The sequence below is a fragment of the Cucurbita maxima genome, unplaced genomic scaffold (genome assembly GCF_002738345.1).
Source record: "Cucurbita maxima cultivar Rimu unplaced genomic scaffold, Cmax_1.0 Cma_Scf00219, whole genome shotgun sequence".
Lineage (NCBI taxonomy): Eukaryota > Viridiplantae > Streptophyta > Magnoliopsida > Cucurbitales > Cucurbitaceae > Cucurbita > Cucurbita maxima.
In genome coordinates, this window is record NW_019272235.1 from 64,700 (window position 1) to 78,371 (window position 13,672).

General features: G+C 36.4%; 2 protein-coding genes and 1 non-coding gene across 3 annotated transcripts; all 3 read right to left on the minus strand.

Moving 5' to 3' along the window:
* Nucleotides 1-1,754: 1,754 nt before the first annotated feature.
* LOC111474040 lies at nucleotides 1,755-2,379 on the minus strand. Its single transcript, XM_023119300.1, has 2 exons — nucleotides 2,298-2,379; nucleotides 1,755-2,220 (listed from the first exon to the last, which is right to left on the minus strand). The coding sequence occupies exons 1-2, from the start codon at nucleotides 2,305-2,307 to the stop codon at nucleotides 1,787-1,789; spliced, it is 444 nt and encodes a 147-aa protein (XP_022975068.1). The 5' UTR covers nucleotides 2,308-2,379; the 3' UTR covers nucleotides 1,755-1,786.
* Nucleotides 2,380-2,962: 583 nt separating this feature from the next.
* On the minus strand, nucleotides 2,963-5,612 carry LOC111474049. The gene is made up of 2 exons (XM_023119308.1): nucleotides 5,457-5,612; nucleotides 2,963-3,391 (listed from the first exon to the last, which is right to left on the minus strand). The coding sequence occupies exons 1-2, from the start codon at nucleotides 5,610-5,612 to the stop codon at nucleotides 2,963-2,965; spliced, it is 585 nt and encodes a 194-aa protein (XP_022975076.1).
* A 3,329-nt stretch (nucleotides 5,613-8,941) lies between these two features.
* Nucleotides 8,942-9,014, minus strand: TRNAR-UCU. Its single transcript has one exon. It is a non-coding gene; the product is annotated as a tRNA-Arg (tRNA).
* Between the last annotated feature and the right edge of the window lie 4,658 nt (nucleotides 9,015-13,672).

Sequence of the window (13,672 nt, forward strand, 5' to 3'; positions counted from 1 at the left end):
TGTTTTGCTTGGAGCAATTCTAAGATGCACGTAACCTGTGGAGAATTTTTCTAGGACGCATGTGAGCAAGGAAAAAAACATGCAGGAAGAACTCGAGTTAGTTCGTGGGAATAGCTTTCACTCTTAGAAACAAAGAGTAGGTAACCTGACCATGTCAAATCCTAGACATGAGTTGTTACAATGGTTTGGGAGTCACACTCACTCATGGTCAAACAAATTCATTGTCGATCCAACGTACTAATATAGTTACATAAGCAAAGTAAAAAGTAATATAATCCAAAAAATGTATAAACAACCTACGTACCATAATTAAAAATTTTAATACTACTCGTAATTCAACACTACGAACCTAATAGCCATTTGGTTTCAAATTCCTCCCATAATTCTTCATTAATCATAAATTTTTACATGCTTGTCACAACCTTCCCTTTTAGTCATTTGGGTTTTAGTATTGAAAGTAGATGAGCAGTTCATTTTTACCTCAAACCTTTTCTTGATGAAACCAACTATTTTGACCCTTCTTGGCATTTTCGTGTGCCTACTGATATTCAAACCTCCCGACTTCAAATCCTCCATCAAACTCAGACCCTCATCCATTTCCTCCGCCTCGATCTCCACCGTCACATTCGTCGCCATCGTGTCCTTTGCCTTCGTCAATCCGCCAGCGTCTCCCCCTCTCCAATCACCTCGCCGTGGTAGTAAATCACCGTCGTGGCTTTTGAGTATTTGAGCGATGCGACATTAGGATTCCGCACAAAGACACTAGCCACAACGAGTATGCCACCGTCTGAGAAGGAAGAATGGGGAGTTTTAAATGATTATTAAGATAATTAGATGAAAGTTTTGGTGTTATGGATCACTCATGGACTAAAGATAGTACCCCCAACACTTAAACAAATGCTTCCACTTAATCGAGAGAGTGAATCAAGGTTAATTGGTTGCTTCTCAATCTAACCCTCCATTATAACAAATCAAACATTTATATATTTCTTTAGTTAGAATTTGAAACTAAAGCTCGTTTCTTGCGGATCCAAATTCTAAAGCACCAATACCATACATAATGCTACATCCCGTATCAGGGCAATGTGTCAAATCCGAGGATAAAGGAGAAGTTTAACTCGGCGATTGTGCCACTCCGAACCAATGGAACCATAGTGCAGATGCAAGTCCGATGAAGTTGTTGTCCTATGGGCAGCGTTTGAAATCCGTTGGAGATGGAAAATCACCGGTGGTATCCGACGAATGCTCTGGTGATGGAAGCAATTGGACGGTGGCTTCGAAAGCAAATCTCCAATTGGCGAAGACCATTTTTGCTTGGAGAAGGAATCTGGTACTTCAGTTGTTGTGAAGAAATGCATTTGCTTTAAAGACGAGGGAAGTTGCATGGATGATCCTCAACCCCAACGGTTCAAACTTGTTCCAACAAATGTTGCTTGGTTTATTAATTAGTTTAAAATGGGAATTGAGAATTTGGTCCAATATACTAGTAGTTGTTGGAATTTGAATTTAGTGTTGGCAGGCAAGTTTTGAAAATGCCGGAGTCATATTAGGGTTGTCGATTTTATGCTTAAATTCGTAGTTAAATGGTCAATAATTTTTTCTATTGTTTATTATATGTCCAATCTTTTATACGATCATTATTGTTCGTATTATTTTTCGTATATGTTTGTACGATAAATAAAATCGGTTATAATTAAGCACGAGCATGAATAGAATTAGAGATAAAATAGGGGCCAATTCAAAGTCGGGCATGTCATATATTTATTCTTCCCAATACATAAGCAACTCACAATGTGTTGGTTTCAACGAGTTCAAACCATTGACTTTGGGTGTCTTCGAGGCAAGTTGGAGCACCATCAGTGCAAATACAAGAGTTTGTCACAATTTTTGAAGAATTAGAGTTTTCAACCTGCAAGCAAAGGCTCTTCCCATCTTGAGTTATGGTGGCCAAATGAAGCTTAGTGTTTGAAATGGCTCTCCAAGAACTCTGAGGGCCGAAGCAATCTGTTGAGAGAGATGGCATAAGGCCTTCTCCGCTTGTTTTTAAGCATAAACCAGTGCTTGACATCCTAATTGGAGTGCTATCATTGTCATGAGTCCATCGACCTGAGTTGGAGCAATTACCCATGAACATATCTTTGTTGTCATTTGAGACTTGGATGCATTGGCCACTTTGTGGATGATATATAACATACGAGAACGATGCATTGGAATTTGGATCTGTGCGCCGTAAAAAAATGTCTTTTACACTTGTTATAGATCCATATATTCAAAATCGTTCATATATTTATACTTACCTTGCAACATAGTCTGCAATAGTTGAAACTTCTGGACAAAGTTTGGATTTTTAATTTGAGTCCAATTGGAGTCGAGAACTCGAAAAGTTTCTGTCGGGCCTGCCTGACCTTCCCTATAATAATAGCTACCTTGCCAAGTCCATAATGCCCAATCTAAATCTTCTTGTGCAAGATGAGCTGTGAAGCAACTCATGAACCGATTTTCTGCATCGTTAACCTCTCTCTGATCGTACCCATATTCGCTGACAAACAAAGGAAATGGGTTTGGTCCTTCTCTAACAAATTCAGCATGGTCTACAAAGCCATTGATAATATCTGCACAAATATTATTTAGTGGCTGGTTTATAAATTTACTCTCTGCATCTCCACTGAACGAATACAAGTGCACCTCAAAAACCAACTTGTTGTCTAAGGCGCTTGCATTCAAGGGCTTCTCTTTTAAGCATCGAAGATCATTATCAAAATTTAGGCCCGAAACAATCACTAAAACATTTGGGTTAATGTTGTGGATTGTTGTTACTCCTTGAGTAACATAATTGTTCCAATCATTTGCATTTTCATTGGTTCCTCAAATCTCGTTTCGTAGGCTCATTCCAACAACCTAAATGTCATGGAAAAGCGTGTGAGAATGTTTGAGTTTAGTTTCAAGAGTGTGAGAATTTTCCTTAATTTTTACGTACCGTTGGTTTCTTGGAAAAGCGTTGAACAACTAAGCTAAGACCTTGTAGCCATTCTTGAGGGTCAAAATAGCGGTCTCCAAAAAATCCATTGCCATCGTCAAGGGAGCAACACCATCTTGGCTGACTCATATGGTTGTCGGCAATCACCATTAAACCACTCTCTCCAAGCACATCAACAACAGCTTCATAGGCTTCAGCAATAGTCTTGTTCAACACAAAAGAATTATATTGAGCCAATCCGGCTTTTGCTTGCTCTAAATCGAGAAGGTCAAAATTCTCTTCAACTGTCCTATTTGCATAACGAGTGAACATTTGAGTTGCATACGTGAGTCGTACACAATTAAACCTCAACTTGATTGCCTCATCTGCCAGCTCTTTTAATGGCCTGTGGTTGAGACCTTCTATTAGCATGCTCTGTGTGTGGAAAGGCCAATTCACGTACACAAGCTTCACTCGACACCCTGTTGTCGAATCAACGATCCACCTTCCGTTTGTTGACAACGGTAAAGAATAAACAGAAGGAGGTAAAAACACAAACAATGCTAGAAAAAGAACAACTTGAAAAGTTCTTCCCATTTTTTCTTCTCTTTTATGAATCGGGGTGAGAGAAGCATAGCCCAAAGGTTGCTTATATATCTCATTAATAGGTTGAAATTTGTTCAAAAGATCAAAGATCCATGTAACCGTGAAACTCCTTCCATTTTTCTTAATTCAGTTGCTTTGTTAATAAATTGTGTTTCCACCTTTGATAATTTGTTGAGTAATAAGCAAATTTTTCTAACAAAGCTAGCAACGTTCATACATATCTTGCCCACAGAACCAATATTTTAACATTATGGCCCCTTTTTCTTAAGTAAAACTCGAAGCTTATTCCTGTCTCAAATTAAAAGTTAAAATAGTAGCTATCTGCGTTTATGATAAGTTCTTATATAATACCCCCACTACATTTTTTTTGAGTTGGAGACATTTTTCCACCTAATAATTCACAAATGCATAAAATTATTTTAATAATCTAAATTAATAAAAATAAAATAGTTAACCTATCAAATTATTGAAAATATTTTATTTATACACTTTTCATACAATACTATGCATTTATTAATTTATTTATTTAGATTATGGTTGTCCGTCTCCAATTGCATAGTTAAAAAAAGATTTAAACGAGACTAACACAAGCTAATATATATATACATATATATATTCTAGGGGAGAGAGTAGAATATTCTAAACGTTGAATTTTGATGTCGCATATTTAGAAGGTCCAAAGCATATAATAAATAAATTAAGATTGCTTTGTCTTTTTTACCGTAAACAATTCGACGTGTAGTTTGGCTATTCGATGAGTAGTTTGGTAAGAACTTATATTATGAGCCTCAATGCCCTCGCTTGGAAAATGTCACCTATTGAATTTGATTGTGTGGACGGAGAAAAAATTAAAGTCTATAATTTTATGTCCCCACTAATAAAAATAAATTGGCCATCTGGCCTTCTTTTTTCAAACAAATTCTCTTCTTTTGAATTGATGGCGGGTTAATGTGAAGTTTAAAAAGTCACGTCGTTAAACTCAGGGAAACTTTTGAAGGGACGACCCATTACACCGAACTGGTTTTGGATTAGTGGATCATTCTAAACTGTTTGATCAAGCTTTTAGGGTCGACCAAAATTGTAACGCGTCATGTCTAGGATAGATCAAGATTTGTAATCCAGATTCGATACCTGATGGCTCTGAATCTTGGACATGAGACGATACAAATTGTATTAGAGCAGTATCTCTCCCAGTAAGATGTGGTTTGAAAACGAACTAATGTGAAAGTTGGTAGGTATGTGACACCCGAGCAAATGAGGGGTACATGAATGAATCGAAACCACTTCCAAACGAGAGGGATCGTGAGGATATGATAGCTAAGAAATACTTTAAAACATGGATAGTCACTCCATATACCAATAAGGTTCATTTTCCTTTTCGACAGCACAATTATAAGAACTTCACGGTTAGGTACGTTTTGCTTGGAGCAATTCTATGATGCACGTAACCTGTGGAGAATTTTTCTAGGACGCATGTGAGCAAGGAAAAAAACATGCAGGAAGAACTCGAGTTAGTTCGTGGGAATAGCTTTCACTCTTAGAAACAAAGAGTAGGCAACGTGACCATGTCAAATCCTAGACATGAGTCGTTACAAAGGTTTGGGAGTCACACTCACTCATGGTCAAACAAATTCACTGTCGATCCAACGTACTAATATAGTTACATAAGCAAAGTAAAAAGTAATATAATCCAAAAAATGTATAAACAACCTACGTACCATAATTTAAAATTTTAATACTACTCGTAATTCAACACTACGAACTTAATAGCCATTTGGTTTCAAATTCCTCCCATAATTCTTCATTAATCATACATTTTTACATGCTTATCACAACCTTCCCTTTTAGTCATTTGGGTTTTAGTATTGAAAGTAGATGAGCAGTTCATTTTTACCTCAAACCTTTTCTTGATGAAACCAACTATTTTGACCCTTCCTGGCATTTTCGTGTGCCTACTGATATTCAAACCTCCCGACTTCAAATCCTCCATCAAACTTAGACCCTCATCCATTTCCTCCGCCTCGATCTCCACCGTCACATTCGTCGCCATCGTGTCCTTTGCCTTCGTCAATCCGCCGGCGTTTTCCCCTCTCCAATCACCTCGCCGTGGTAGTAAATCACCGTCGTGGCTTTTGAGTATTTGAGCGATGCGACATTAGGATTCCGCACGAAGACACTAGCCACAACGAGTATGCCACCGTCTGAGAAGGAAGAATGGTGAGTTTGAAATGATTATTAAGATAATTAGATGAAAGTTTTGGTGTTATGGATCACTCATGGACTAAAGATAGTACCCCCAACACTTAAACAAATGCTTCCACTTAATCGAGAGAGTGAATCAAGGTTAACTGGTTGCTTCTCAATCTAACCCTCCATTATAACAAATCAAACATTTATATATTTCTTTAGTTAGAATTTGAAACTAAAGCTCGTTTCTTGTGGATCCAAATTCTAAAGCACCAATACCATACATAATGCTACATCCCGTATCAGGGCAATGTGTCAAATCTGAGGATAAAGGAGAAGTTTAACTCGGCGATTGTGCCACTCCGAACCAATGGAACCATAGTGCAGATGCAAGTCCGATGAAGTTGTTGTCCTACGGGCAGCGTTTGAAATCCGTCGGAGATGGAAAAGCACCGGTGGTATCCGACGAATGCTCTGGTGACGAAAGCAAAATTTTAGACGGAAATTTTGTAGGGAATGGCACATATTTAGTTGGCCACTCTCCACCCATATTTATAATAATTTATATTTTAAATAGGGGATTTGTTCACAATAAATAATAACCTGATTTTGAAGGCAGTCAGAATTCAGTTATTCTCTCTCTCCTTTGTTACGCATTTTTCTTCCAACAACAAATTTCCTCTCACCGAATAATGCAACAACTCTTCAGCGTTTGTCATAGTTGTGGATGAGGCTGACTCTCTTTGCAGGCACTCCACCGCCGACTATGGACTTAGAAGGGCACTTTTGCCCTATTGTGGCCAACTTGGCCCCAGTGTGTGTATCCTCTGTGGATCACATAAACTAGTGCACCCCTCGAGGTGGGGCTCGCAAGCCCAGCCGCGACACTCTTTGGTCGCGACCACTTCTCCTGTGAACTAGTGCACCCCTCGGGGTGGGGCTCGCAAGCTCAATCGCGACACTCTTTGGTCGCGACCACTTCTCCTGTGAACTAGTGCATCCCTCGGGGTGGGGCTCGCAAGCCCAGCCGCAACACTCTTTGGAAGCGACCACTTCTCCTATTGAGCAAAGTCAAACTCTTTGACAGTCTCTTCAGTTGTTGGCGCTGTCTTTTGGCCAACTCTTTGTACTTTGCCACCTTCGCGTGACTATTGTTGTACTTGAACTTCTAGCTTGATGCTCACTTCTCGAGTGGATATTGGTTTTGACATCTGTTTGTGGAGTCATCCACCCTAGGCACAAGGTGGTGGCTCAAGGAATACACGTGTGCTAGTATGCCCGAATACCTTTACGGGGTGAGAGACTTATTGATGTTGCTCTCCCCCTCTCGAACTCAGCTGCCTCTTTGCAGCAACGTTGTCCCCCCCATAAGGACTTACATTGTGTACAATTTTTGTACTTGGGCGACACTTGTCTTTTCTCGACTCTCGGCTTCTCTGCTTGCAACCAGTGACACTATTCCTCTAATGTGAATGGTTCTTTGGAAGGCACCGTCATGGTGCTTTCTGTTTCATCTATCTTGTCTTACTTCGAAACTGCAAGCTCAAGCTGTCTAGCAACCACCTCAAGCCATCATCCTACACAAATAATGCTAGACATGAATGTCGTAACGATCCTAGTTTTCTATTAACCTAAAGTTGCTACCACATGCATGATGTAATACCTTGAGTGGAAATATTCTTTAAAAACGTATTCATAAGACAATACCATGGACTTATATGTCTAAGAAAAGATCTTTAAAACCGTATTAAAAGAATAATTCATAAGACAATACCATGGACTTATATGTCTAAGAAAAGATCTTTAAAACCGTATTAAAAGAATAAATTAAAAATGGACATAACAAAAAAAAAAAAAAAAAAACAATACCCTATACTAACCTATACTCTTCAAAACTAAATACGACTATCCTATGCATGTGTCATCGTCTTTAAATTTGCGATGTCGCCATCAACCGTGCAAGGGTGCCTTGCATTTACCTGAAATATAAAAGTAGCACGTGGCTTGAGTATTTTAAGAAATACTCAATAAGTGACACCACTATTGGGGTTAGATGCAAACACATGCAATGATGAATGAGACCAATCATTTAAAACCTATTTCCTGAGGTAACTATCCTAAGTGGTCATTAGATGTGTATTTACTATTCTACACACAACCCATACGTACAAATATGGACGACCCACCAGTCACTTCGCACACCCGATAGGAATAGTGACCATCATACCATCATGTTAAAAATGACGATCATTTTTCTTTTCATAACATACGCGTCCGTATGCATCATAAAGGGGAAAAATATCCCAATGCATGTTTACAAAACTCTTCACAAAATTGTTTTAAGAAAATTTTAGATTAAAGAATTTTAATATAAAATTCTAAAAATAATGATAAAGTATTCAAAGTTTTAAATTACCAAAATACCACTCAACTAAAAAGAAATTAATGAAATACCAATTTTCAAAGAATTGTAGGACTGAGATCCGCGTACCCAAAATCCTTCCATCTTCAAATCCAACTATTAACTTGAAACTTTAGTATTATCATGAAATTTTAGCATGATCAAGAAAACTAAAGGTAACTCAGATTCAACAGCTAGATTTAAAGAACGAAGTAGGTAAGCCTTTGATCGAGGAGATATTTCGAAAAGAAATTTCTAAAAAATGAACTTCAAATTCACAACGATTTGGAGGTTTCACTTTTAGTTTAAACTTATTCCGTAAAGTATTAAGTAGGGGCTTTCATTTGAAACAAGAATTAAGTCTTGAACATTCTTTAAGCTCGAGTTGAAAGCTTTTAGATTATGGGTTCCATTGCTCTCGGGTTTTCCAAAATTAAGAGACTACGGTCCATCAAATTTCCTCAAAGCAATTCTTACAACTTTGAAATTAGCTCCCCAACAAGTTTCATGAAGACACCGAGAGTTGAAAACATCTCAAACACATTACCTCAATTTAAGTTTTCATGGCCGTGGGAGGGAATAAATTTAAAATTTCAATTCGAGACTACAAGAAAATTTATCTCTCCAAACTAATACCCACCAGTTTCTAGGCACTCAATAAGAATTGTCATGAAGACAACGAAAGCTAAAGACATCAAGATCAAGGAGAATCGAAGAAAAAACTTATAAATTCGTTTTTTATGAATTTTAGAAAAATAAACAATTCCATGTTGACCATTGGATAAAGCTTACACGCCCAGTGGGACTCGAACCCACAATCGCCTGATTAGAAGTCAGATGCCTTATCCATTAGGCCATGGGCGCCTTTTATTATGTGATAACTCGTATACAAATTGAATTTTCAAGAGCATGGAGCCCATTGATTTTGTTACAAATCTCTTGAATTGGATCTTTTCTTAGAATAGAGATTTCTTTGGTTTCCAAGTCTTAAAACCTTGGTTCTTTGTTCTTAGCATTCTTTATGTCTTGGCATTGTTTTGGTGTGTGATAAGCTTACTAAATACATGTTCCTAAGGTGGCAACACTTTATCGGAGGCATCTAAAATATCGAGATGCATGTTGAGTATTCAAAAGTTTTAAATTACCAAAATACTTTTAAACTAAAAAAAATTATGAAAATATCAATTTTCAAAGAATCATACGTTCGAGATTAGCCTGTACAAAACCCTTCGATCTTCAAATTCAACTATTAGATTGAGCTCTAATTTTAACAGGATCAAGAAAACTCGAAGTAACTCAGATCCAACAACTAGATTTAAAGAAAAAAGTAGGCAAGCCTCTGATCGGAGAAGATATTTTCAAAAGAAATTTCTAAGAAATGAACTTCAAATTCAGGATGAGTTGGTGGTTTCACGGCAAATTTAAGCTTCATCTATAAAGTATTAAGTAGGAGTTTTCAAGTATTAAGTAGGAGTTTTCATTTGAAACAAGAATCAAGTCTTGAAAGTTCTTTACACTTGAGTTGGAAGCTTTTAGATTATGAGTTACATTGCTCTCAAGTTTCCAAAATTAAGAGACTATGGTTTATCAAATTCCCTTAAAGAAATTCTTACAACTTTGAAATTAGCTCCCCAACAAGATTCATGACGACTCAAGAGCTGAAAACATCTTAAACACATTCCGTCAATTTGAGTTTTCATGGCTCTAGGAGAGAATAAATTTAAAATTTCAATTCGAGACTACAAGAAAATTTATCTCTCCAAGCCAACAACCAGTCAATCTATAAGAAGTTTCATGAAGACAACGAAAGCTAAAAACCTCAAGAACAAGGAGAATCGAAGAAAAAACTTATAAGCTTCGTTTTTTTTATGAATTTTAGAAAAACACCAAATTTTTTGACTGAGGTCTATTAAGCTTTAATACAAGATACCATAAGCTTCAAGAGGATGAGAGGAGAAGGTTTCATAAAGAAGTTAAGGGCTGAAGAGCTCTCGATCGAGTTTCTCAATAACCTTTAGAATCTACGAAAATGGGTTTCATGTCGAGAGAAAGAATCGAAAAATTGGGGACATATGCAATAATTCATCCTTCCAAAATCAATTCTCAAAATTGAGAGAAAGATAAGGAAGAAACCTCATGACGAGGTGAATTCTTGATCTCTAGTTCTTCCTTGAAACATGATTTTCAAGTTTCATGAAGAAATCAATGGTATGTAGAAGGTGATTTTGAGAGCAACCTCACAACAGGCCACACATTTCTTCCGGGGAAGAAGATAATGACATTGAACTAGCCATGTCTGTCTTAAAATATGACACAACTTAGTTTTTTTTTTTTCCAATTAAACTCAACCCAGATGGGTTCTCTTAAAATTCTTTAGGGTTCTTGAAACTACGACTAAAATATGGACCTACCAAAAAAAATTTGGAGCAATTCAGATACCCGAAGCTCAAGGACCAAGGACCCGAATGAAATACATATAACAATCAATATGAATGCAATATGAATGCAATATGAATGCAATATGAACCTTAAGTAATTTAAATTTAAATTAATATAGAAGAAAACAATATAGAACAAAGAGTTAAGAACCTAAACCATACATTTTGCTCGAGAATCTAATAATGTTAAAATAACATATCAAACGAACTTTGTTAACCATGAAATTTTAATGGTAGGCATAATAAGATATATTAGGGTTATATATGAAATTTGGTGATTATTGGTTAAGGATAGGTAGCTTATCCAAAATACCCCTAAAGATCTTTAAAATATTTTTTCAAGCTGACTTCAGTTTTCATTAAGGTTTATTTTTATCAAAGATTTTACAAAGTTTGGAAGGGCTAAGAACCAAAACCAAGGAATATAGATAAATTACCAAAATACCCTTATAAAGACGACCTTAAGAAGTTTGTATGACCCTAATGATTTTTCAAGCTTATAAATTACTTATGTACAACCTTAAGAAGGATTTTACAAAATCTCGAAGATTTTAGAAAAAGTTAGGTGTATAAGCCAAGGCCGGTGAGAAATGATAGTCAAGGAATATGATCCCTAACCAAGATTTAAGATCCTTCTAGAATAGTCAAGGAACACGTAATTTTATGACAAACTTATGCATGTTATTATGAAAGGTTCATGACATAAGGAAAAGGATTAGAATTCCCCTATCTAATAAAATTAAGAATTATGTAATCGAATGAATCCCTTAAATACCTTAAAGGTTATTAAATACCATCTCCCTAGTGTGTTATAAGATTATGTTATGCATAGGGTTCGACCTTAATTTTTAACCAATCGAGAGGCTACCCTATGTCAAGATGAGCTCTATATTCATCCTTGATTTTTAAGAAATTAGGATGATACTCGTGATAAGTTTTAGGATAGCTTTTGGTTATTAAGTAACCAGCGTACTACCTTACTCAAGAAGAGCTCAAAGATTTGCACTTGATTGTTAAGCAGTGAGGACGTTATCTAGGTAAACCTTAAGAATAGTCATTGGTTTTTAAGCAACCAGGGGATTACCCTAATCTAAATTTACCTAAAGGACAGTCCTTGGTTTTTAAGCAACCAGATGATTACCCTAATCCAAGAGGATCTCAAAGTGAGCACTTTACTTTAAATAATTAGAAGGCTAGCTCTTGATTTTTAAGTAATCTAGATGCTCCCCTAAATAAGAATGAGCATGAGACTTTGACTGTTAAGTAATTAGGAGGTTGCCTTAATAACATGTATTTATTAAGCTTATCACACACCAAAACAATGTCAAGACACAAAGAAGGCTAAGAACAAAGAACCAAGGTTTTAAGACTTCGAAACCAAAGAAACCCCTATGCTAAGAACAAAGGTCCAATTGAGAGATTTGTAACAAAATCAATGGGCTCCATGTTTGGGGGAAAAATCTTATAGTAAATTCTTGAAAATTCAATTTGAATACGAGTGGTCGTATAATGGATAAGGCGCCTTACTTCTAATCAAGTGATTGTGGATTCAAATCCCCCTGGGCCTGTAAGTTATTCCACTTATTCCAAGAGTAAGCTATCCTATTCCAAGAGTAAGCTATCCCATGTAAGACTATAAATTAGTTTTTAGGCAAACTTTGGAAACGTTCCTGCCTAGAAATTGATATAAATTAGTTTTTAGACAAACTTTGGAAACGAATATTTTTAAATATATGAGATCAATCCTAAAGAAATAAAATATTAAACGACATGGTTTGCTCTTACAGAAAATGAAGTTAAAGAGCCATGCCTATGGTTTGAAAGTAGGAGCGTGCCAATGAGGAAGAAATTATAGCTTTGTAGCAAAATAAGAAATTATAGCCTTGTCACAAAAGAAAACTTGGGAATTAGTACCAATACCAAGAGATATCAAGCCCATCTTTGCAAGTGGATTTACATAATAATGTAGCCCGAGAGTTCTTTAAAAAATATGGACTAGACTATGATCAAACGTTTAGTCCAGTGGCGAAGATCATTCTCGTACAAGTTCCTCCAATACTTGTGGCAAATAAAAAGATCATTCTCGTAAAAGTTCTTCCAATACCTATGGCAAATAAAAAGATCATTCTCGTACAAGTTCTTCCAATACCTATGGCAAATAAAAAAATCATTCTAGTACAAGTTCCTCCAATACCCGTGGCAAATAAAAAGATTATTCTTGTACAAGTTCCTCCAATACCTGTGGCAAATAAAAAAAACATTCTCGTACAAGTTCCTCCAAAACCTGTGGCAAATAAAGATTGAGAATTATGGCAGATAGATATGAAGTATATTTTTTTGCATGGAGAGTTGAACCGGGAGATCTACATGAACCAACCAAATGGATTTGAAAATGAAGTTGGATTCATTAGTTAGGCAAAGTCCAAAGAAGCTTCATTTGGATGCGGCTCGATGAATCTTGAGATATGACAAAGGTATGATCAATTATGATTTTTTTGTACAAAAGAAGCGAAAATTGTAAGCTAGCCAGATACCACAATACTCGATAGTTAAGCATTGGGAATGTGGTTAAGCTCGATTCGAGAACAACTTCTTGGTGTAGAAAAAGACAACGAACAATATCATTGTCAACTAGAGAAGCAGAGTACAGAGCAGCAGCTAAAGTAGCTCAGGAAAGTTCATAGCTGAAACTCTTGATGGAAGATTGGCACAAAAAAATTTACTATCCAATACCACTTAATTGCGATAACCAATTTGCGATTTGTCTAGTAGAAAATACTGTGTTTCATGCTAGAACAAAAAATTTAGAGGTGGACTACCATTTCATTAGAGCAAAAGTCCTAAAGGAAGAATTCAAGATGTAGAAGACCAATTGATATATTTGTTTACAAAATGGCTCACATGAGAGCTTACGTTGCCAGCTCAACATGGTGCGACGAATGAGAACTAGTGTTGATGGTGAGTGTTAAAATATATCACTATCCCAATAGGGTTAAACTCAACCATTGTATGAGTCCTTGTATGTTTATGTTACCGAAATAATTAGTGATTTTTTAAATAAATATACCTAATATTTAGAAAAAA